Here is a 25,000-nt window from a genome sequence, read left to right on the forward strand (position 1 = left end):
TTCATCTCAGCGAGGCCTGACGACCCTACTGATGAGGTGTCTGTTGAGATGCCTGCTACCGAAGGCTCTTGTTCATGTTCTGTCCTTGATTACGTGAAGTAGAGCTCTTCCCACAAAGCGCTGTTTAACTAAACTTCCATGGGATTCTCCACAAGTCGTCCGTGTTGGAACACAGTTCTTACAACATTGAATGACCTCACACGGTCCTTGTGCTCTCTTTAGAATTCTCCTTGGAATTCCCACACATTTCAGTATTGGTAGAGGAATGGTGTTGACCTGGTCATGTAGGACCACACATAATGAGGTTACTTCCTACTCATGTTGGGTAACTCTTGTGTTTACGTGTGTGTGTTTGTGTGTGTGTGTGTGTGTGTCCCAGGTATGTGGCGATGTTCCCGTACTCCCCGCGTAAAGAGGACGAGCTGGAGCTGCGGAAGGGCGAGATGTTCCTGGTGCTGGAGCGTTGCCAGGACGGCTGGTTCAAGGGCACCTCCATGCACACGGGCAAGATGGGCGTCTTCCCCGGCAACTACATGAGCCCCGTCAGCAGGTAACCGGCAGCCTCCAGACTCTCTGCTCTCCGTTTCTGTCCCTCTCATCACTCCATCTCCATCTCTCTCTCCATCACTCACTCACTCACTCACTCACTCACTCACTCACTCACTCACTCACTCACTCACTCACTCACTCACTCACTCACTCACTCACTCATTCTGGCTCTTCTACCCATTCTCTCTATCCCTCCCTCTCTGCTCTCCATTTCTATCTCTCTCATCACTCCATCTCCATCTCTCTCTCCATCACTCCATCACACACTCACTCACTCACTCACTCACTCATTCTGGCTCTTCTACCCATTCTCTCTATCCCTCGCTCTCTGTCACTCCCTCACACTTTCTTTTGATCTTTCTCTAACTCGCTCCCTCGCTCGCTCACTCATTCTAGCTCTTCCACTCATTCGTTCTCTCCCTCTCTCCCTATTTCCTAGCACAGTATTCATCTCTTGCTGTGTCCCATCATTTTATAGGTGTTGTCATGTCCTCATTCACACTCTCCCTTGTTCCCTTGTGATTTTTTTTGTTTGTAAAGTATATTTTTGGGGCTGTTTTTGGGCCTTCATTCCGATAGGATAGTGATGAGTGACAGGGAGTAAGTGGGGTAGGAAGAGATGGGGTGGGATTGGGACATGTTCGCAGTTGGGATTCAAACATGGGTGGGCACTAGGACCCGGACATGGTATGGGTGCCATAGCCTGTTGTGCCCCCACATTTCCCTAGGGTTATGATTTTGTTGCCTCGGTCTAGATTTATCTTCCCTTTTATAGATGTTACTCATCTCAGTGATGTTCTTTCTTTCTTTCTTTCTTTCTCTCGCTCTCTCTCTCTCCTTTCATCCTTTTCGTCTTTAGATGTTTGTCATTCTCTCTCTCACACAAGCACTGTTTTGCTCGCGCTGCCTTGTACTCTCACACATGCCACTGTGATGCAACGCGCTGATGCAAACACAGTCATGCACAAGGTGACTGACAGTCTTCATCAAAGCAGTTCATTAGACGCCGTCTCTGACGCATCCAATCAGCATCACTCATGTGCGTCAGGTCAAGGTCGTGGCACATCACACGCACACACTCACGCTCGCACACTTACTCACACACTTACATACACACATGGCAGAAAGGGCAAAGTGATGGAAGGGGGTGGGGGGGGGCATTTACCCCCCCAAATGCATGAGCAATATCAGCGTGTGTGTGACGGGTCCACTCGGGCCGTCAAACACGTCAACACATAACATGCAGGCCGTCACACCCGCTCACTCACCGCCCTCCAGTCACACGCAGCAGATCAAGGTGCCGCTGAGCAAATTACATAAGCAGTCAGCAGATCGCTTGTACTGACACATGTACACACACACACACACTCACACAAGCCTACACACGCATACACACTCACACAAGCCTACACACACACATATATATACACACACACACACATGTACATACACACTCACACAAGCCTACACACACACATATATACACGCACACACATGTACATACACACTCACACAAGCCTACACACACACACACACACTCACACAAGCCGACACACACATACACACTCACACAAGCCTATACACACACACATATATATACACACACACACACATGTACATACACACTCACACAAGCCCACACACACACACAATGCCTACAAACTCTCACTCACATACCTGCACACATGCTCTCACATGGAACAGATTAGCTTGCCCTCCTCTACTTGTGTGCTCACTGCTCACTCTTAGTGGCTGTACTGTACGGTGTGCTAGTATACTGTGTGCGAGTATACTGCACCATCTTTGCACGCTAGAACAGCCACTCCTGGAGTGTTGACACGTATTTGGGGGATGTGTATTAAGTGCTCCACCTCTCTGGCTCTGTCTCCTCTTGCAGGACTGTTTCAGGAGGCAGTCAACCCAAAGTGCCCCTGACTCTGTGCACTCAGGCAGGGAGAGGGATCACCATCGTCAGCCCCTCAACTGCCCCCTTGGGCGGTGCGCTGGGCGGTGTGGAGCACCCCAAGGTCCTCGCCACCTGCCCCGGGCCGGCCCCACCCAGCCCCCTCCCCCCCACTGCTGCCGTGGTAACCGCGGCCCACATGTGCTCAGGGCAGGCCAAAGTCCTGATGCACGTCACGTCCCAGATGACCGTCAACCAGGCGCGCAACGCAGTGAGGACTGGTGAGTACAGACACACACTCACACACATGCGCACACACACACACACACTCACTCCCATTCACCCACTATTTCTCAAACTCACAAGCACATACTCACATAAACGAAATGAAGAATGCTTTTCCATCGACTACCGTCAGTGTGTGATGCATTGCATATGCATTGGGTATGCATTGATTGACTATGCCCAACACTGATCAAAATGTGTAAGGTCTGCTCTGTCCTCACGTGTTTCTATAATGGAGTAGGGTTCATGTGTGTCCTACTCGGTGTGAAACGCCTGTGTTCTGCTGATTTGGGCACACATGGCAGTTAATGCAGATCAGCAGCGTTGAGTAAATCTGTTGCGTAACGCTTCATGCTGTAGCCCCCGCATATGTTAGAGGCCCATAAAATATCAGTCCTCTGTACTGTAGGTTTCGCTTCTAAGAATCCCTTCATTTGCACATTTAATCCTTAAGGCCTCTGCGTGTCCATGACCTGGCTTTTGAGTACTTGCCCGAGCTCAGCAGAAAATGCCTTACTGTAAAATGCCATACTGTTTATGCAAATGTTTTAAGCTTGGAGCTGACTGATTTCATCACATGTTGTACTGGATTGCAACAACTTATAACACTTAAGTTGTATTTCTGTGGTTCTCCGTGTATTACCCTTGCGGGGTTTGTCATTGGTAAGCGTATACAAGTGCATATTTCGTAAACACAAGTGGCCTTCGGGGGCCCAAGCGCACGTGTGTTTGTCTGATGCTCCCACTTCAAGCGCCCGGTGTAATTACCCCCTGTGTGTGTTTTCCTCCTCCTCCTCCTCCTCCTCCTCCTCCGCCAGCCGCTTGCCACAGCCAGGACCGGCCCACGGCGGCGGTGACGCCCATCCAGTCCCAGCAGGCCGTGGCCTTCCTGCCCCACCTGGCCGTGTGCCCGCAACCCCTGGGCGTGATGGCGGCCTCGGCCTCCGCGGGCGCCTCCCCCTCCTGCGCCCGTGCCGGCGTGTCCCCGGGCTGCGCCGCCGCCTCCCTCACCCCCCCCAACGTCAGCGCCGCCTCCCTGGAGGTGGACGGCCTGCGGCCCCTGGCCGTGCTGGCGGTGCCCATCGCCCCCGGCAGCGTCGTGCCCCTCGGTGCCGCCATGACCTCGGCGTCCGCCGCCGGTGGGAACCAGGCCCTCCCCTGCCGCATGGACAAAGATGGAAAGGTGGGTGCAGGGTGTAGCCACCACCACCACCAACAACAACAACAACAACAACAACAACAACAACAACAACAACACTACTCCAACACCACCACTTCTTCTAATTTAAAAATGCTCTGTGGAGCTCTATACTCGTTTCCACACAACCATATGTATTATATGAAGATGTATTATGCTAATACATCTTCATGTATTAGCGTTTGACGCTAATTGGCTTGCATGCTATCTGAAGGGAATATCTGGGCAACACAGGGCATAGGTGTTTGACATTGTCAAAAATATCGTTTTAAACGAAAAAAAACCTCCAAAAAGCATCTTTAAAACTCCTGAAAATGAGATACAAGTACCCTCTGCCATTCCAGCGTTCATAGAAACGGCTTCAATTCTCTCCTCTTAGACTGATCCCCCCTCAATCTGTTATGGGTAGACCACACCAGTCCTCGTAATGAAGCATTTAGTTCACAGAGCTTATGCTGCGACAATTAGTTTCCGCTCTAATCAATGGAACCGCCTACACCAGACGTGATAACGGCGCATACCGCTAAAAAAAACCCCGATAAATCTTAGTTTAGTCTTCTAAATCTATTTTTACACTCAATGAACAGAACGCTTCCGTTGCATGCCCAGTGTAGCGCAGATGTAGCCACGACATCACAAGGCCAAATAAATGTGGTAGAACAACGCTCAAGTGTTTCATTACTTTCATGTTTGGAGTACACAATTAGAAACGCCAAGGCTGTGAGTTCAAACCAAGTCAAGTCGACTTTATTTGAATAGCACATTTTAAAGACAACTGCAGTTTTGCCAAAGCGCTTCACATGGCACTTTAGTAAAGTGCACGAAAAAATGGTGTACTCCCTCTGCCTCCTCTGTACAGGCAGTTACTTATGATAATTAAGTTTATGCAAGATGGGAGGGTTTCTTTGGGGGGAAACAAAGTTTCAAATTGGAACCATAAGGTTGTGTGTGTGTGAGTCGCTGGGGAGTTGGTAGAGTGCTTGCTCACCTTCTTCTTCTCTCTCTCTCTCTCTCTCTCTCTCTCTCTTCTTCTCCCTCTCTCTCTTTTTACTCCTCTTCCTCTGCTTATCTTCTTCAACTTTCTCCTCCTGAAAAACCTGCTGAGCTGAAAGTGTCTCTTAATTATGATTCGGCTGGTTTGCTCCCCTTTTGCTGAGTGCAGTGTGTTAGTCCCGCCGAAAACGCTGCGCTACATGAAGCGGAATATTCTAAAGTAGCTTAAGGACAAGCACAGCAAGAAGCCTCTTCTTTCTCTTTCCTCTCTCTCTCTCTCTCTCTCTCTCTCTGTGTGTGTGTGTGTGTGTGTGTGTGTGTGTGTGTGTGTGTGTGTGTGTAGCCGTGCCTCGAGGACACTACACTGAGCCAGCGAGCGAGCGTGTGTGCATGTGTTCGCTCTCGCGTGTGGTTTTTGTCCGACTCAGCTCATAATTTCTACTAACTGGGTGAGGGGGGGGGGGGGGGGAGGGGGGGGGGGGGGGGGGCGGATGATTGGGCCCAGCTGGGGTCCCAGATAGAAACCAGCTCTGGGACGAATCATAAGGCTTCGATCGGGAGGAGTTGGTTCCCATCTTGGGATATGGTTTCATACTCTCCTGTAACATTAGAGACACATGTCGAACCACTCTCTCTCTCTGCACAGTGTGGATCAGAGATATCACTCCTGAGTTCAAATGTGTTGATTTGTTGAAGTGCTATCTTTTTTTATTCCCTTTGGGCAAGTCGAGGCAAGGGTGTCGGTGTTATTTTGTAGCAGGGTGATAATGCAGTGTCCTCAGTCCTCACATGCTGTTCCTCGGGGCCTAATTCACACACAAGAGTCCTCTGTCAAGGCAAAGGAGAAATTGAGTTAGTGGGTGAGACGAGCTGTGAGAGGCTGGGTGGAGACACATTAACAGAAAGACACACACATATATACACATGCGCATACTCACACACACACACGCTGCTAGACTCAGATCCGAGCCAGCCGAAATGCCTACATTCGATATCTGAAACTGATATCATTAAAGCTTAAAGTTAGCGTGTCCAAAAATAGCATCAGATGTGTGTCCAAAGCATAAAACTTGAGTGCTCAACATTAACTTGGCTGTGTTTGATCTTTTTAACTCACAGAGAGAGAAGAAGGGTCTCCTTAAGCTGCTATCCAATAAGAAGAAGCTCCGCCCCTCTCCCCCATCCTCCCCCACACTGGAAGCAGAGCAAGCCGTCGCCATGGACACACCCCTGGGAGCCGCCGGACCTGACATGGCAGCCTGCCCAGCTGGGGCCAATGGCAGCCGCTGTGGGTTCGCCTCTGGCGAATCTGAACCCTCACCGTCGGCCTCTGGCTCCTCGGAATCCTCCCACCGCAAGAGCGCCCCTCAGGAAGTGCCCGTGCCCATCGCCCCTCCCCCACGCCAACCCTGCTCATCGCTTCACGCGCTACACGACTCTCGGCCAATCGTCTGCGAGAGGTACAACGTTGCCGCCAACACTTTCTTTCACCACAATCTGCTGGTCTTGCTTGCGTAAGCGTTCCGTATAAAAATACTAGTTTGATAATAAATGTTGAACTTTAACAGGTTTACGAATTGATTTTTTACAATGTTGTCTTTTGTGTGCATAGGTTTCTTTTTAAATTTGTCATAAATTGATTAGTGGAAAGTTGCATGTTAATGGTTGCATCTTAAAGCAGTTATTATGCCCATAAGATCGTATTGTAATACGATCTTCTGGGCATAATAGTAGCCTAAGGGATAATGGACTGCATGGCGTTAGGGTAGGTGGTAACCTGAGCACAACATGGATTGGATGTAACCGGAGTTGTTCCCTCCCACAGGTACCGGGTGGTGGTGTCTTACCCACCCCAGAGTGAGGCGGAGTTGGAGCTGAAGGAGGGAGACATCGTGTTTGTCCACCGGAAGCGCGAAGACGGCTGGTTCAAGGGCACCCTCCAACGGAACGGCCGCACGGGCCTCTTCCCTGGCAGCTTCGTGGACATCATCTGATACCTTGGCAATACGATCATCAGCCCCAAAGTCCTCGCGTCCGGGTGGGGAATTCACTCAAACTGAGATGACTAGGCCTATGCGAGGGATTCGTCTGGATATATATGCTAAGCCTTCTGCTGTAGACTTCATCCAGCCACCTTAAACCACCTCGCAGAGGAGGAAAAAACGCTTGGACTGGGCCACCGATGAATTGTGGCCTTTTGTCAGGAGGCTGTCAACAGGCCTTAATAGCACAGTGGAAAAACGGCAATGGATTCTTAAGGACAGAGCATAGACACGTACAGTAGCAAGCAGAGGAAATTAGTATTAGCACCGGCTAGCATAAGCTGGTGATGAGCACTAGAATCAGTCACGTGGTAGGGCTAGACTTTCCTTTTTGCTTTATTTAACGATCAGTTAACATTTCAAAGGTCTTTTTAAATGTGTGCCTTGTACTGTCTCACTTTATTGTATATAAGCAAACAAAGATAAATATGAGTCACAGAGCAAACAAAAATTATGAACTGTTCATGTCTGGAAATATGAATTTAACTTATTTTTTATTATGTGGTTTGGTTGGGGTAGTGCAGAAAGATGGCTGACTGGTATGGATGCCTGAGTTATTTAAAAGCTCGCTTTAATGTGGAAGTACCATTAACGTGGACCTGTGATTGGCTGCCTGCAGCTCTTAGCTCACTGATTGGATAATTACTCGTCCAATCGGTCTCTCTTTGCACAATAAGTGGCTGAAAGGTCATAGCAAGTCTCTCAGTGTCATCAATGCCAATCAATGTTTGGATGTTTTGATTGCCTTTGTGTTTCAATGTTTTGAAGGACGTCATAGGTAGAGGGACTGCATAAAAGATACGACATGATTCAAAATGGCTGACAAGACCATCAAGATGAGGAAATATTAGAAACAATCGACTGCTGTAGATGTCCTGTTTAAGTGATTTGGATGTGAGGGGTTCTTGTGCGTTTGTTTGTGGAAGAGACTGAGAAATACACTCCATAGGTCTTCAAAATCACTAGTATTCTGTCTGTGATTCTTTCCTTTTGAAAATCGTAGCTGCTCCCTTTTTTGATCAACCTTATCTGAAATGGCTCTTCAGCTCAGACAACAGAGCAGAGTGACCGACACAATCACACACCGTAATCAGAGAGTGAGTCAGTCACCCGCTTTTCTATGTATATTTATATGTCATTACAAGTGTGTGTGAGAGCGCGTGTTTGAGATGGGATCGTCTGTGTGGCAGCCCTCAGAACAAAATAGTAACATCATCACATCATCTTGCCAGTGATGGCGACACGGTTGGCCTAACCTCAAACATGTCCTGAACGGGCTGGAAGCACAAAAGTGCTCCAGCAGCCAGTGCTCTGGAAACCACCAGTGAGCGTCCCTCGGCCAGAGGCCCCACCACACGGTCCCACACAGACCAGCCGCAAGGCGCTCTGCCCGGCTCCGCGGCTTCCCACCATCATGTGTCCATTACTGCACCATTTCAGTATCAAGTGTTTCTATCAGCTCTCTCCTCCTCCTCCTCTTCCTCCCTAGGGTCAGTCTGGTGGATGTTTGTATGTCTGTCTGTCTGTCTGTCTGTCTGTGTGTGTGTGTGTGTAATGAAGTGTCCCGTAGACTTGAATATGATGTATGTGTTTTGTTCTATAAATGGCTTTGGGTACTTTTGGTTTTTACTCCAGTTGCATTGATTTGTGTTGACGTGTTTGTTTTGTCTTTGTGAAGCACAAGTTGTATGCGTTTGATTTTAATGGAATTGAAAAGCCCCTGGGTCCCTACTGTTTTTATCGTTTCATTCCCTCTAAAAAAAAAAAAGAAAAGATCGTCGTCTCATCCACTGCCTCCACCTCTTCCTCTCTTCCCCCCTCAGCCACTGGAGCGTTTTGCAGTCAATGACATTTCAATTTCTCCCTCCGCCAGCCGAATTTCAAATGGAGCAGTTGATTGTGCAATGTGCAATCAGGGCACTTTTTCCAAATGTTCCCAGCTCTCACCTTCAGTTATCAAATGCGGTATTACAGACAAGGTGGATTACTGCTGCCATCAAACCTGGTCATGCAGGACTGATACCCTAAAATGAGGAGCCCCTCCACCACCACCTCCACCTCCCTCCCCAGTCATCATGTCCCCTCTCTGGTGAGCCTGCTTATCAGAGAGGACACTCACTGGGCCTCAAATGCCACTTAACCTGCGGAATCTACGCATTCCATCAGCACCTCTGATGGACAGGCAATTTGGGAAATGCGCCTCTTCATCGCCCGAATTCGAGACTGCGCCGCCGTCACTCCTTGGGCCGCCGCTTGAACATTTCTGAGGCGGCTCATTTGACACCAGTGCCACATAATTCGCAACTGTATTTAAGGTCCTTCAGAGGTGATTCTTGATGGTCGGTTCAAATGCAGAGTGGGTAGAATTCACAAGAGATCTTCTTATCACTGTTTAAAATGGCTTAAGCCTTTTGTCCTTTAAATAATGCATTCGTACATCGGGCTATCATTAAGGGGGTCAGGTCATAAAAATGTCCTCAGAAATTGTCATTAGTCATATGCGTGATTGTGAGGGAGAGACTGAAAGATGGGTTGAGAGTGCAAAAAAAAACAGTCTGGTTCTGTGATGAAGGGGCTTTTGTGTGATTGGATGCTGGTGGTGTAGTTGTCGTCGTCGTTGTCGATGTTGCGGATGTGGTGAGAGGGGTCTAGAGCTGTAGAGCGTGGTACGATACACTGTTTAGACGGACTGTTAACTCAAGTGCTGCCGTTGAGTTGACCCTCCCTGTTCTGTCATCTTGGCACTCAATTCAGTTACCTGCAGTGTCTCATTCAAATACTTTGTCTCGTTTTCGATCTTGCTTTCTTTTTTCAATCTCTGCTTGTTAGGCTCTCCTTGGAGTTACACAGGTTTACATGCGCCTTTTTCTTGACTGTTCATCAGTTTACACACTCATCTGTACATACAGTATATTTTAGTCAAATTAAATAATATGCCTTACACTGACAGCAGGTACGAAAACACATAAACACACCTTAATACACACACACAAAGGGCAAATCTACAAGGAGATCGACAACTTCAGTATCACTGGTGACTGATTCTGATTGCTTTAGCTGGAAGTTTTTTTTTCCTTCATTTTTTTTTTCCATGTGAATTTCAGTTCATTTACTGTAAATGCCAAGCCTTGTTGGCACACAAGGTAGCACTAAGTTGGCTTTATCTGACCAGTTCTCTGTTTGCCAAGATGACATACTTGATATTTTTTATTTTCTCAATAATGACTTAATCGTCTAAAAATAGGTGGTCTGTTGTTTGTTTGTTAATGGTGATTACTGGCATCCACTTGACCGTTTTTTTTTTCTCTGTGTAAACGTATTCTGTAACATTGGAAGGAAAAGCACATTTTGTAATGATTTCAACCTTAACAAAAATAAAAAGCCAATGGTTTTACTCCTCTTGTACCAGTCCTTTTCTTTCATATAAAGGCTACAGCAACCTTCTCTGACTCTGTCCCTTTGTTGAATCTTTCTCCTGGACTTGATGTAAATATTTAACTGGAATAAGGTGATTTTTATGTGGTTTTAAAAATAGCTGTGTGGGAGAGAACGGAGGGAACGGAGCGATTGAAAAAAGGGGAGGAGAAGAAAAAAAAAGGGGGGGGGGGGGGAGACCCTGGGCCTTTTGCCCATTTGCTCTCTTGTGTCTGGCTGTCTGAAGACATTAGCTCAACAACCTGCCCCAGGAGAGGATGCCAGGGACCACTCTCTCCCCAAGATGTTTTTCCCCCACAGTGTTGGACATGCACTGTATAGTGCTACAGTATATGCTGTTACAAAAACTATTTTATTTTTCCTCAGCACAAACTGAATGTGCACTAACTTCCCCCACACTTTTTGCTATCTTTTTTTTTAGCAGGAATATTGACCGTGCTATGAACTGGTCGATACAAGTTGGTCTTTAACTTCAACTTGTGGCGTTCGTCAGGTTCCTTTTTAGCTATTGAAGCATCCAATAACCACACATTAGGACCGTGTAATGGCAAACTTGTTTCAATCCAAAATCAATAAGAGGTGTTGCTGCAAATATTACAGCAGTATGTGCAATGTAGTGTGAAAACCTGCACTTTCATGGTGTATGGTAAGTTTTCTGAGTGTAACTAGATGTACCACAATCTTTAAAGTGATGCCTGCTAATCCAGTTTTGAGAGGACTCCTCTTCAGTTATGACCTGAAAAAGACAGACAGGATTAGAATTAAGTACTAACTTATTGTAAGATACACACAAAGACACTCAAAGCAGTCCAGCAGAGCTAATAAAAAAAGACCAGTATCTCTCAACTGCAGCCTGTCCAGTCCTGGGTTCCACTATCCCCTCATCTGCTACTTCCAACTGCAAATGGATACTACACTACACTACACTACACACACACACACACACACACACACACACACACACACACACACACACACACACACACACACACACACACACACACACACACACACACACACACACACACAGAGGAGCATGTTTTATTTATAATGAAATGTCCTCTCCTTCACCCTTCATAAGTTCCGTCCCTTCACCTCTCTCCACTCGCTTCTCTCGTTCTGTTCCTCCAGACCTTCAGCTCACCCAACGTCTCACACTGCAAGGTAGCTCAGAGTATCTGACAGCGGCAACATTAATGTCCGGCCTCATAATAGCTCTACAGAAAACGTAGATGAAGGCGTATGAGATGGCAAAGAATGTATGTATAAAGAGTGAAGGTATGGATAGTCCCAGTGTACTCTCAAATGCATGTAGTAGTATTCATTCACAGCTGAAAGAGAGGCAGAGAGGGAGAGGAGAAAGAGAGAGACAGAGTGTGTGTGTGTGTGTGTGTGTGTGTGTGTGTGTGCATGTGTGTCAGAGTAGCAGTGCTGGTATATGGGCTTGGTTGCCCATGTTGGCATGGTGTCGTTAGCTCAAAGGAGTGTGAAAGGAGAAAATTACCTCCTGATGTTCAAGGTACAGGGAAGAATACAAATCAGGGGATCAGCTCAGTCACACCCGGGCACACTAAATAAATGTCATTAGCCAGAGTTCCTCACAAAAATGTATTTGAAACGTTAATTTGCACGTGTCCTCTCCTTAGCCTGGGCCTGAAATAAGACTGACATGTCATTTTAACGCAATTTGAGTGAGGGACAGCGGATAGTAATTTAGACTGTGTGTGTGGGTGGGTGGAAAATATATTAAGCCTAAGCTAAACGTAGGCTACATAAACATGAAGAGTTCAGAAGCAAAAACAGTTAAGTCCATCTTCACATATGTGCATGTTTTATTGTCAATTCAGGACAATTTCTATCTTTTGTTAAAAAAAAAGACTAATATCACGCAAAGAAATATATAAATACTGTATTTGTCAATTTCTTTTTAAAATTTCATTTAATTATTCATATTAATAATCAGTATAATTTTCACTCTGAAGTAAAGTATCTACTACGAAATAAACATAAACATAAACATAAACATAGGCCTATTGTATGTGTACAATCAATAAAAGCCCATGATACTGCATTTCACTCATATTGAAATGTAATGTAATGAGGAGAGAAAAGTGACTAATAGACCTGCTCCACATCTCTATCTATGCTCCAATGCTTACGGCTCAATCACAATTTCTACCTGCTTTCTAGCACCCACTCCACTTGTTTTTATGTCCATTCAGATTTGTCGGTATGGTCAGAATGACACTTTCCTCAGTGTCTCTCTCTCTCTCTCTCTCTCTCTCTCTCTCTTTCTCTCTGGTTTATGCTGACTCTATTGAGGCAGCATCCTATTGACATTGCGACTCGTGTATTGCTCGATGAAAGTTTGCCTAATGCACGATTTCCTGAGAAAGCTCTTCAACGTGTTCCAAAAATAAGCTATGCATGAGTCTGTGTTTCCAGTTGATTTCTGTGGGGCTCTTTGATGTTGCCATGTGCCAACCACTGAGAGAGGTGCTCGTTATCATTTCGTTCAATTGAGTGACTTTTTGTTGTTGTTGTTGTGAGTAAGCCTATCTCAGAGTTATTATGCCTGCTCTCTGGTTTGTGTCATTAACCCAGATATGCACTATTGCGCACTGGAGGTCCTCCGGCAAAGCAGTATTTGTCAAGCTCAGGCTATTGTGCAGAAGAAAAGCATGCCAGCTGCCTGCTTCACTACTTTGTCAGTTCTATAACTTGTGTGCCTTTCAAGCCATCGGCCTACAGCTATAGGACAGAAGAGGATAGGATATGTCAACATAGCCATGCTTTATCATACATGTCATATCACATATCATACACATACATTAAAGGGATGGTTCATGTTCATGTTCACCTGTTCAGGCCTACAGATGACTATGTCCAAAGTCCAATGACCAATGCCCATCTTGTGGTCATTACAATAATGCTTTTGCCAACTCCGAAGAAAGAGGCAGTCACTGGCTGCCGAAACGCAGAGATCCAGTCGGCTCCAAGGTGACCGGGTGCTGGCTAACCATGAGACACACTCCCAGGTCTGATCAGCCTGTGGTGGGCCTGCCTCTAAGGATGGTGTCTTGTGATAAAAGGCCGAAGCAAGCACCTATACTAAGGTAGGCCATACAACTGAAAATGTGCGCACTGGTCGCAGTTAGTAGGCTAATCCACCAAACATTTACACTAGGCTACTCTGCATTACGAAATGGATTGAGACACCTAGTCCTAGAAGAGTAGGAAATAGGCTACTAAAGAATGAACAAGTGCTTTGCATTTGAAGAGACTGAATGACAGAGTTGGCATTTCTTAGTTGATCGATCCAATGATTAGTCTATTATGCTGTTATGGGTGGGTAAGTTAAACGAAACTGAGACTATTCAACTAGTGCCCTCAGACAATGTTGAACCCAGAGCCCCATCTGGCTGAACCAGTGCAACAACCCATTTCTATATGTTGTGGCGCCATCTGGTGTATCTTTAGGGGCAACGTCAAAGGGTCTAAATTACAAAAGAAATATGGCGGCGCCCAGTGGCTTTGGTTTAGGGTGAATGGCTGTCAACTTTTAAGAGGACCATCTAAGGACATTTCCATGAGGACATTTTGATGGGAGAAGCTTTCAGGGTAACGTAAAATCAGTGTGCTTCGGATAACCTGTTGTTCATTTCTAGCTACGCGCAATGGCATTTATTTCGCATGGTTCGAGAATGAGCCCAAGCTAACGTAATGCAGATCTAACGTTAAATTAACGTTAGCTTAATTACATATTGGTGAAAGGTGTTCGTACAAAATGCCACTGCTTCTCTTAAATTCCAGGTGTTTGTATGTCCATTACAGCCGATATCGATCCGATATCTGATAATATGACCACGGTCTCCGTTTTCTTTTCAGTCTGAAGTTGAACTCTGAACTCTTGTTTTATGTTTGTCGTGTGGTCCAGATAGCCTACAGCTACCTTGGTGTGTCGAAACTATCCCTATTCCCTATATTTTTTTATTCATTTTTTAAGAATAAAAAGTGTTTGTTGCATGGCCAACGCACATTACCAACATGAAAGCCTTCAATTTGCTAACGTTACCTGTCATTCTTTAGCACCGATGTCCAGACTGAGTGTGGTGTTTGGCGGCTCCCGGGGCATTGGCCGTGCGGTGGCAGGGCTGTTAGCTCAGAGAGGGCAAAGGGTTGTGGTGATATCCAGAAATCAGGAGGCAGCCCAGGCCACAGCAGTAGCTCTGCCTGGAGGTAAGCTTATTGAGCCTGTATTCACAAACAACACAAACACACATACCTGGGCAAATCTATTATTAGGCTGCCTGAATCTTAATCTGGTGAACTACACAGTTTTGTTATTTTCATTATATGCCTAGACATATCTCATGACAACATATTGTTGCGGTATTTTAGTAAGGATGTAGAGGATAGCATTACAGCATTATTGAGTGACCTGTTCAAGGATAAACTGATAAACTGAACTGGCCAATTTCATTGGTTGCGTGGCAAGATTTCGTGCCAGCTTTAATGGAGTACATTTGATTTTGCAAACAGACCACAACTACCTCAGGCCCTTGATTAGATGAACGAAGTAATGAATTTGTCCAAGGGACCAGTATACCATGCCAAAGTATCCCTTTAGTCCCTCTTTAGCTGAAGTGGTTTCAGGTGATTCTCCATATCAGTGTGGTTTGTGATTATTCTCTGTAGCAGACCATGTGGCTCTCAGCTGCGATGTCTCCAAGGAGCAGGAAGTGCAGAAGACATTTGAAGCCATCCAGAAAAACTACGGCACTATGAGATACCTGGTCAACGCAGCAGGCATCAACAGGTGTGAAAGCAGAGTCCAAAGCTAATTAAGAAATGTATTTAATATGCATTAAATACAGTATCCTGTGCCTGTCTGTATAAACAGCAATGATTGTATCTCACTTTGTGTGTGTGTGTGTGTGTGCATGTGTGTGTGTGTTTTGAAGGGATGGGCTGCTACTGAGGACACGTCCAAATGACATAGTGTCTGTGCTTCACACTAACCTGCTGGGCTCCATGCTCACCTGTAGGGCGGCGCTGAGGAGCATGCTGGGCCAGGGCGGGGCCATCGTCAACATAGGTACAGTAACATGCACTAGGCACCACTATACTCTGTACAACTACACACTATACAACCATACAACCAGCATGCTAATTCAGTGGACTTTCTTCTGTCTCCTCAAATGGTAAATGGACTGCATTTATATAGCGCTTTTATCGGCTTCTGCGAGCACCCAAAGCACTTTACATATCATGCCTCACATTCACCCATTCACGCACCGATGGCGGAGGCTGCCATGCAAGGCGCCAACCTGCTCATCGGGAGCACTGGGGTTAGGTGTCTTGCTCAAGGACACTTCGACAAGGTCAGGAGGAGTTGGGCTCGAACCAGCAACCTTCCAGTTACTATGATAATGATAAAAACGTCCTTGGCTGTCATCTTTCTTTCCATCTTCTGTTTTCATTTGTCTCGTAGTGTCTTCAGCTATTGTTTTATGTTAGGTTAGAAAGATGTGTATGAGTCATTTAGGGCAGTTTTTCCTAACTGGTGGAACAGGACCCAAAAAGTGGGCTGCTGAATCGTTCTGGGTGGGTTGCAGAACTTGTGGTTAAAAAATTAAAGAAATAAAATATTGTCTATTTTATTTTGTATGGCAGTCATTGCCATGGACATAGACAACGTTTATGTGACTGGTAATGTTAGACATCATTTTAGTGGTAGATATGGCAAAACAATATTGAATATTGTAAGTATGGATTCACTTATGTTGAGGACAAGAAGAGGCAGAAACTCCAGTGTGTGTTGTGCAGTGAAATGCTAGCATGAAGAGAGCACAGAACCATCAAAACTAAAAAGCCACATGGAAACAAAGCCCCCTATTGTGAAAGACAAACCTGTTGAGGACTATGAAAGGTGATACAGGAGTTGAGGACTTCCCAAATGTGCTAAACATCAGCATGTTCCAAACAAGAACAGGCACTTTGCATGTCAATATTTGGCATGAACGTGAAAATATGGGTCACGAGTCACTGACCTTGAGAAATTGAGGGTCACAAGGCCAGACCAGTTAAGAAACACTGCTTTAGATTGTGTGTACAACTAAGAATGTGTACAGACAATAATTCTTTGATGGTGAAACATTGGCAGCCTGAGTCAGCTATGCTGAATGTTCATGTATGTAAGAACTGTTGAGGTTAGGTTTAAAGCTCCTTCTGAGATAGTGTTTAATACAGATAAACTACTTGAGATTTGAGACTTTGTTTTGTATAGCCTCTTTATCCCAGAATAATGAATAGAGATCCCAGGGCCTTTCCTGTTCTTCTGTTGGTCATAGTTCTGTTTGTGGGGCCTTAAGTTGATGTTTAAGATAAAGAAAAGCACAGCACAATAGTATTTTTGGTCAACACCACTGGACTGGCAAACAATGTATTGGCATGCAATGGCCACTAGGTGGCCTTAGTGTACTTTAGGTGGAGCACCATAATGGTACCTGAGAACCTTTAGAGAACCCTCTCCTTTGTTTGTCCAGGGGCTGTGTCATGTCTTTTTCTTTGATGGTATGATTGTCATTAATGTATCCTATACCAGCTGTTTGTGAATTGGATTTAACTGTGACACTCAGTGTGAAAGTGGAGTATCTTATTTGATTATTTTTTGTCGTTGTTGACTTGAGACTTTTGTAATGTTTCTCTAATGTCATAAATGTGGCTTTAAACTAACTGAACTCTAATGTGTCACGGTTTCAGTGCCAATTTCTAACTAATCTTTTGAGAAAGTGCTGGGTAGGCCTACTACTCTCTTCGTCAACCTTCACCACTAGCTATGTTAATAATGAGGTATTTCATCCTCGGTCACAATGTCCTCCCCCTTTCTGTGCGACCTTGTGTTACGTAATTATGTGTTCTGACAGATTTGTCTGATTGTTGTTCAAATGTTCCGGCAGGTTCCGTGGTGGGTATGAAAGGCAACGCGGGTCAGTGTGCGTACAGCGCCAGCAAAGCCGGGCTGGAGGGGTTCACACGCTCCCTGGCCAAGGAGGTCGCGTCCAGGAATGTCCGAGTCAATCTCGTCGCTCCAGGTACCTCTTGTCCCTCTCCTGTAATTTGCCCACCCTCCCTCCTCTCCCTCCCTCCCTCCATGCCTCCTGCCCTTTACCCTCTGCTTTGTCATGGCAGTGATGTGGAGTATTATGGGCTGCTCTCCAGGCCATGCAGACACACTCCTCCGCACAGAACAGATTAAGGAGGACGACTCCCCCAATATTGAGACAAATTACATGTCAAAGTGTTACCTCTGCAGGGATGATGAAATTCATGATGAATTTCCTCTCACATTTACACAAGCTGCTCAAAAAAAAAAAAGTTTGTTCCCCCTTAACCTATCTTCTCATCCATGGAGCTGAAAGTGAAACCAACCTAACCAACCCTCCCCCTTTGACCCCCCCGCCAGGGTTCATCCGCACAGACATGACCGCCGGGCTGGAGCAGGAGGAGGCTGGTGGTGGTGGTGCCGGCGGTGGTGGTGGTGGTGGGGCGCACACAAGGATCCCCCTGGGCCGTTTCGGGGAGCCTGAGGAGGTGGCCCAGGCGGTGCTCTTCCTGCTGGAGTCGCCCTACATCACGGGCCAGGTGCTGCTGGTGGACGGCGGCCTACAGCTGGCCTTGTAGAAAGGTCAAAGGTCAAAGGTCAAAAGGCCCCGCTTCAGAAAGTAAAAGTCTGGCCACGTTCTGGGTTCCAGCCACTCACTTAAACTGCTCAACTGTAGGGGGCCGCTGTGGTGCAACAGGCTACAGCGCTCATGCCATGTCTGAGATGTGCCCACGGGATGAGATGTGCCTGCTGTCATTTCCTGATCCCACCCTCCCATCTCTCTTTCCCACTTGTTTCCTGTCTCACTCTTCACTGTCCTATAAATAATGCAAAAAAGACCCCCCAATAATAGGACTTTTACTTTCTGAAGCCAGACTTTTAGATTTCTACGATGGACTGCATGCCTGCCTGCCTGCCTGCCTGGCAGACTGCAGTATGGGGCTCAAAGTGAACTGGTTCTCTTTGAACCTAAAACTGTGAATGCTTTGGTGCAAACATGCTAAATTGTTTGATTCAAATGGTTAACCCTTAGTTCTCAGCGAACATACAGTACATGTACCGTATGCTGAACTTTAGCCTGAGACCATTTGCGTGTGTTTGCAACTGTGTTTGCTGTGAACTCAAGGTAAACAAAACCTGCTTTGAACATGTTTGAACGTGTGAACATTTGCCTTTTGTTTCCCAATTTGGACGTTTGAGCATTTGTTCAGTTCCATTTAATGGAGCAGATCAACCCCTGACTAAATGACTGAAGAAAAAAAAAAGAGAAGAAAAAAACCACATGTACACTGTTAGTACAGCCAAGGCCGGACGTGACCTGTTACGTCAACTGTTAGCATTGCATATACTGTATGTGCACCAGGTTGGTTGAGTGGTGTTTGTCCTCTTGGAGAAATGATGCATGGACAATGTCTGTGAGTGTGAGGTTTGAACTTGTTGGCCAAGTATTTTGAAGTTGCAGGAGAAGGATAAAGCTTTGTTTCTGGGCAGACAGCCCACAAGCATATAGAAAGTTTTAAAAATGAGATTTGCCTCTGTGGTCTGTCTACTGAAGCTTAGTTTCGCAACACATGATTAAAGCCAAGCTTCTCCGTTGCACTGCCACCTAAGATGTGGTGAGAGTCTGTGTAGAGATTTGTTGTCAGTCGTAAAAGCATTACAGCACATTTTCTACACTATAATTATGCCTGTTAAGCCAAAAAAAAGGGATTGTTGTGGTCACTGTGTTTCTTTGTATTCTTCTGTCTCAATCAGTCTTCTGCTAATCCAACTGACACAAGACAAAGGATTTAAATGTCAGCGATGGACGGAATTAATAAGTAAACGTTTCATTTGAACGCCTTCCTTTTAATTGTTTAATTACATGTAGATGTATGTTGTGTACACAGCAGCAGATGTCTTCTGGAATGACAAACTGCTTTGTAATCTTATTGCTTAAAGAAATCCTGCCACAAAGCCTTTTTCCGAGTCCTTAGTGTTGAGTGGTTTTAATTACCAGTGGGATACTGAGAAGAGTTTCATAAAAATGTGTTGTAGATTCGCACTTAACACTTGAACTCTAGACTGTTTGGGGCCCCCTGCTCCCAACTGTTTCGCAATCTTGGAAATTGTGTGTCAGGGCCTCGATCTGGTTCTTATCCCTGCCATGACTAAGGGGAACCCAGTCCCTTGCTATCATGTTTCATCTTTGTCCCCTGGGATGGCCCTCATCACCCCCCACCCCACCCAACCCCACCCGACCCCCACCTCCTCACTGAGCCATGGTCAGGGGCTCTGGTGGCCTCAGCTGGGAGGGATTAGGGACGGGGTGCAGGTTATTTTTAGGCTGCCAGGGGAGTGTTTTTTCGGGGCTCTGGTTTCGACTGGAGACTCGTGGTTGGGGATAGATGAGGTCGAGGGCGGGCGGGTGGCGTCACGCGCAGGGGGGGGGCTGAGGGGCCCTCAAACGTCATGATCTCATCTGTTATCCTGCCTCTGATCAGATCACACACACACACAGACATATACTTGCATACGTATACAGTACACACAAGCATACTTTCACCACTCCCCTTAAACACAGACAGACACACACACACACACACACACACACGCACGACCCGCATGTAGATCAACAGCCACACACAACCCACACACAGATATATCCTTGCATACAGTACACACACAAGCATACTGTCATCACTCCCCTTGAACACAGACACACACACACACACACACACTCACACACACACTGCATACCTCTGTTGCACATAATGTAACTGTTGTAATATGTTCTTATTATAATAGTACTGAACATACCTTATCTCATTTTGTCAAATAACAGTGCCTGTATTTTGACCCACACAGCAGAATTATAATCAAGTTGGAGGAATAAGTCAGCAACTCTAAATCAGCAGTGCGTCTGTAAGGGAAGGCTACGTACAAGGTGGTCCAATTAGACAGCTAACCGCTAACCAGCAGAGACTGTAAAGGCATCTTGTATAACGGCTGGTTGGAGTCTATTAGGCCCCGTTTGCCAAGGATTGTCTTTTAAAAGATCCCACTCGAGAGGAGCGTTCTTCCAGAGACTTTTATTTATGTTATCATTCATACACAAAAATAGTATCAGGAGAACAATCCATATACAGGCACAGACTGGCTTGGAAAAAAAAAAAAAAAACATGGAGAAAAGTATGTCAGAGTAAGAGTACCCAAGGCTGGTGTGTAGTGACCCACAGCAAATGCAAGATGTGCTGTGTGCGAGAAACAAGGCACAAGATAGCTTTTCAAATACAATGTGAAAGTATCACCATAATCAAATGTTTAATGTTTAAATGCTTGATACGGAGATTTCGACTTAAAGGTGTGAGAATCAGCACATCTCTGCTATCCTAACTGCCTCTATAAAATGACTCTCATAAAATTCAGTGAATTCTAACAAGAGTACCCCAGAATTGAATATGCACTGATATATAAATAATAGAAATAGGCCTCAGTGACCTGGTATGCAGTACATAGTTTGTATTAGATTTAATATAGATTTAAATATAGACCAGGCATGTTTTATTTACCAGTTTGAAAAGGATTATTGTCGTATCTCTACAAAGTGTATCTACAAAGGTAGGAGAAGGTAGCAACTGCGCATAATCACATATATATATTTTTTTTTAACTCATACAAAAATAATTTTTATTATTTGTTGAGCATGAATACATGTCTGCCACGGTCATGTTTTGAGTATATGTATAAGATTTGGAAAAAGTGAACTATTCTTCATTACCACATTGATTCCTTCCATCGTCATTCTCATACTCATTTCAGTTAATCTGATCCTCTCTGTCTCACTGGTACCCCACCCCACCATTGCCATTCTCTTCATCAGCATCATAATCATCATCATCATCTTCATCATCACAGCAATCATCAGCACCATTTCTCTATTTGCCTTTACTATGTGTCATTGAAGTGGCTAAACTACATTCTTGTCTTTCATTCACCATTCACGCTATCCCGTGTAAGCAGTGCATCCAGGTTTCATTTTCAGACTCAATTCAACCCATTCCAAACCAGTTTTCTAACTCTCAGCACTGCTAACACACCAACAACTTCCACTGTCTTGTCAATCACTCCAGTTTCCATAGTTACACAGTGCCATCCAACATTCCTTTAGATCTGTGACACATGATTAAAATGACATGTCAGTTTTATTTGATTCAAGGTCTTCTGACCCAGAAAAAAAAAGTAAAAGGAAGAGAAAAGAAAGTAGATAAGGCCCGGCCTTGTGCAACATCTATGTTACCGTGCTAAATACATAACCAAACATTGCTTTCAATACCCATGGTGGTACGCTAACCGCTAACGTTAATCTATACTCAGGCCACAGTGACCAATTGTAATGTGCTGTCACCACACCTCAGGCTATGCTGTGGCAGGTGTATGAAAGAAGCTTGTGTGTATGGGGTCTCCTTTCCCATCTCATCTTGAGACCACTCCAGTGCTGCAGTGCAGGACAGCCATGGACATTCCCCCTCGGATCTTCTACCTGCGGATGTTTCCGTGGCTAATTCCTGTTTGCCTTTGTCTCTTTTACCGAATTCCCTCCAAATCATCCACAATTTTTCACCTCTGTTTCCGGGATGGGCTGCCCTACCGAACTATCCAGCCCCCAACCCAACTTGCCGCCACCACCACCTCTTCATAAATACATCAAAACTACGACATCGAGTAAATACATACAGAGTATTCAAAATGGCACCATGGTAACATGCAGAACTAGATGCTACTTTGTTATTCCAAATGAAATATGTTTTTTGACTGGATCCCATCTTCCTGCAGTAAGAGCATACAAAGTCTCTCAGGCACTTGTGCTAAGACCCAAGTTATCTCGCTTTTTTGAGTTTCAGATCATTATCTGAACAATGAAAGTGTGTACGGGTATGTGTGTTTATTATTGACAGTGGGTGTGTGTGTTGTGTATGAGTGCCATCTCTCAGCATTCCTTGGCCTACCTAGACCAATCAAAAACAGTCATTGCAGAGGCAGGATATGACCTCACTTTTGCACTCACAGCACCTCTTCCCCCCGGAAGAAACAAAATGTCACCAGGCCTAATATCAAACAATAATAAAGGATTGGCAATTAAGGCACTGCTGGGACAGAGCTACAGACGTTATATGTCGTAAAGCACTGCCACTATGACTGAAAGGAACCTCATTGCATGGCAGTGCTTGTCGGCCATTTCCCATCCACGGCCTCTTCAACAACTTTCGCTCACCCATCCTTTGGACTGAGAATCAGCATTTCAGATCAGTCATTCACCCTTAAACATCTTTGGAGAATGATTTTTTTTCTTTTTCATAAGGGTGATTCTTTTTTGTTATGGTGGGGTGTGTGTATGTGTGTGTGTGTGTGTGGGGGGGGGGTGTACAGGTGAAGGGGGGAAGAGAGTTGTGGACGGTGGCGCTGCAGTAAAAAGGTCAAAAGGTCACATGGTCAGGTAAGCGAGCGCTTCCACCGCCCCCACCCTACAGGTCTTCGCTCTCCACCAGGCCGCCGGGCGGCAGAGGGCTGGCGTCGGGGAAGAAGGCGGCCTTCACGTCCAGGCCTCTCTCCGTGAGCGCTGCGTAACGGCTGGCGGAGGGACGCACCTTCTTGAGCTTCGGAGTTTGGGTCTGCTGCCACTGGGCTGGAGGAACAACAGCAGAGAACATCACATGAGTTCTTGAGTTCTCCAAGTAAAAAGAGATCATGCTGTAGAACCAAACACTAAAAAAAATGCTGTTCTGCAACAGTGAGGGACATAAACCAAAGAGAGAATCTGTTTCTCTATTTCATAGGGACTCAAACGTATGTTCTTGTTGAGACATAATAACAGGATTTGTATGGTAAGCGCTGTTCCGCAAACAGGTGCACACTGTAGTTGCGTGAGCATAAAGAAAAAAAAACTTTTATGAGCACATTATACATTGAGGGTAAGCAATACCAGATGTTTACCACAATGTATAAACCGGGCGCAGATGGAAATCGCAACAGAACAATCGTTTTAACAACCATGTACTGTAGCACATAAACTACAGTGAACTTCAGACAGAATGTATATAATTAATTGTTTTTCACACTTGTAGTATATTGACACACACACACACAACCCTAGTACTTACAGTGGATATCAAGTCGTGCTGTGCTGGACACGATGCCTGCTTCATTCTTGGCTGAGACTGTGTACCAGCCGGCATCCTCCTTCAAGGCTGGCTGAATGATCATGCACAAGTAGCCAAAGTTGTCCTGGTGCATACTGGGGAGAAGGGAGTTTACAAAGAACTGATTAGCTTGAACATGTCAGATAGCTGGATTCTTCACAGATTACGTGAAGTCACTGGGACTGGCAAAGGCGTTTGTAGAATTAAAGAGCTGTTTAGTTATTTTACACCACTGAAGTCGGAATCAATCACATTCCTGACTTTGAAGTCCGCTATTGCTTGCAGTAACAGAGCTCAAGAGGATACTCGGCTAGCCAGAAACAACTGGCCGCATTAAAACGGCAATAATGGCTTCATTTGGGTTTAGAAGCCTCGGGTAGGTAGAAGATTAACAACATTTGATTTCTTTGGCACTACCTCCACTACTTTGACAACGAGAGGCACTTTGTGAGAAGTAAGTCCTGCCCAAGAATTTCTTTCCTTGGATGTGTCTTGGCCTTAAAGCCCTGTTGAAACCTTAACTGAAGTTAAACTGTGTGTGTAGACCCATCTGAGACGGACACATGATAATCATGTTTCATGTTATCTTGATGTTGGCCATGCACTGCTCCACCCTGAGTTTGACTTCAAAGGCACACAGAGAGAGAGAGAGAGAGAAAGAGAGAGAGAGACACTCTATTAAGCCAGCGCTGGGAAGAAAAAATCCTTTTGAAGCCAATTGGTAGGGAGCCCTTCCCCTCTGATGCACAGGAGACGGTAGCCAGTGGCGTCTGAGTCGGGGTGCCGCTGTGGTTCGTAGTTATGTATGCTTTCTTTATGAGAAGGGGGGCTTTAATTACTGTTTGTTTAGACATGTGGTAGCAGTTTAGACGCGCGGTCGACCCCGGCCTCTACTACTGTACCATATATGGCGTAAAAAACAACCATAGGGCCCACGTCTGTTGATGCTTCATCACTGAGAGATTCCCTATGCGTGCTCAGCAGCGCAGAGGGCTGGTGGATCCTGCTGACTGTGCAGGCTGAGGAACACGGATCAGAAGGAGAACATGGCGACAAGCTGCGCCCCGCGTTTGCCTGGTGTTGTGTTTGGCTGGAGCGGCCATACCCATTTAGAACACTTTGGGGGCATTTGAGGAATTCCATGCAACTGAAATGTCATGAGGCAGCGATGCCCCCGCATGACAAAAAGCCAAGACTTGTTCCGAAATGGAATGGAAACACTTGGAAGTCTAGATTCTAGTTCTAGATCTGACCGCAGACAGTTAATCACAAACCTTCAACTGTGCTTGAAGTATGTTCTGAACACTC

At 45.6% G+C, this 25,000-nt stretch overlaps 3 protein-coding genes across 8 annotated transcripts in view; 2 read left to right on the top strand and 1 right to left on the bottom strand.

Moving 5' to 3' along the window:
- Positions 1-10,364, top strand: part of sh3rf1 (SH3 domain containing ring finger 1) — a 52,648-nt gene extending 42,284 nt beyond the window's left edge. Inside the window, exons 8-12 of one of the 2 annotated variants that reach the window (XM_062556807.1) lie at positions 380-550; positions 2,447-2,733; positions 3,556-3,920; positions 6,048-6,442; positions 6,754-10,364. In XM_062556807.1, coding sequence (XP_062412791.1) covers positions 380-550; positions 2,447-2,733; positions 3,556-3,920; positions 6,048-6,442; positions 6,754-6,922 — 1,387 coding nt within the window. In that variant the 3' untranslated portion in view covers positions 6,923-10,364. The remainder of the gene's footprint in view (positions 1-379; positions 551-2,446; positions 2,734-3,555; positions 3,921-6,047; positions 6,443-6,753) is intronic. The other variant, XM_062556808.1, reaches the window with a different exon arrangement.
- Positions 10,365-13,908: 3,544 nt separating this feature from the next.
- On the top strand, positions 13,909-19,355 carry cbr4 (carbonyl reductase 4). Of its 2 annotated transcripts, none has more exons than XM_062556809.1 (6): positions 13,909-14,026; positions 14,495-14,644; positions 15,104-15,224; positions 15,370-15,503; positions 17,368-17,502; positions 17,874-19,355. In XM_062556809.1, exons 2-6 carry the CDS (start codon positions 14,500-14,502, stop codon positions 18,089-18,091), a joined length of 753 nt encoding a protein of 250 aa, XP_062412793.1. In that variant the 5' UTR covers positions 13,909-14,026; positions 14,495-14,499; the 3' UTR covers positions 18,092-19,355. The 2 variants fall into 2 exon arrangements, with proteins under 2 accessions (XP_062412793.1, XP_062412794.1); XM_062556810.1 differs by lacking the exon at positions 13,909-14,026 and adding an exon at positions 14,253-14,361.
- A 1,214-nt stretch (positions 19,356-20,569) lies between these two features.
- The window catches only part of palld (palladin, cytoskeletal associated protein), a 101,644-nt gene continuing 97,213 nt past the window's right edge, over positions 20,570-25,000 (bottom strand). For all 4 annotated transcript variants that reach the window (XM_062515610.1, XM_062515611.1, XM_062515612.1 and 1 more), the window contains 2 exons: positions 23,654-23,787; positions 20,570-23,178 (listed from right to left, as the gene is read on the bottom strand). In XM_062515610.1, the coding sequence (XP_062371594.1) occupies positions 23,018-23,178; positions 23,654-23,787 (295 nt within the window). In that variant the 3' untranslated portion in view covers positions 20,570-23,017. The remainder of the gene's footprint in view (positions 23,179-23,653; positions 23,788-25,000) is intronic.

The sequence above is a fragment of the Sardina pilchardus genome, chromosome 15 (assembly GCF_963854185.1).
Source record: "Sardina pilchardus chromosome 15, fSarPil1.1, whole genome shotgun sequence".
NCBI lineage: Eukaryota > Metazoa > Chordata > Actinopteri > Clupeiformes > Clupeidae > Sardina > Sardina pilchardus.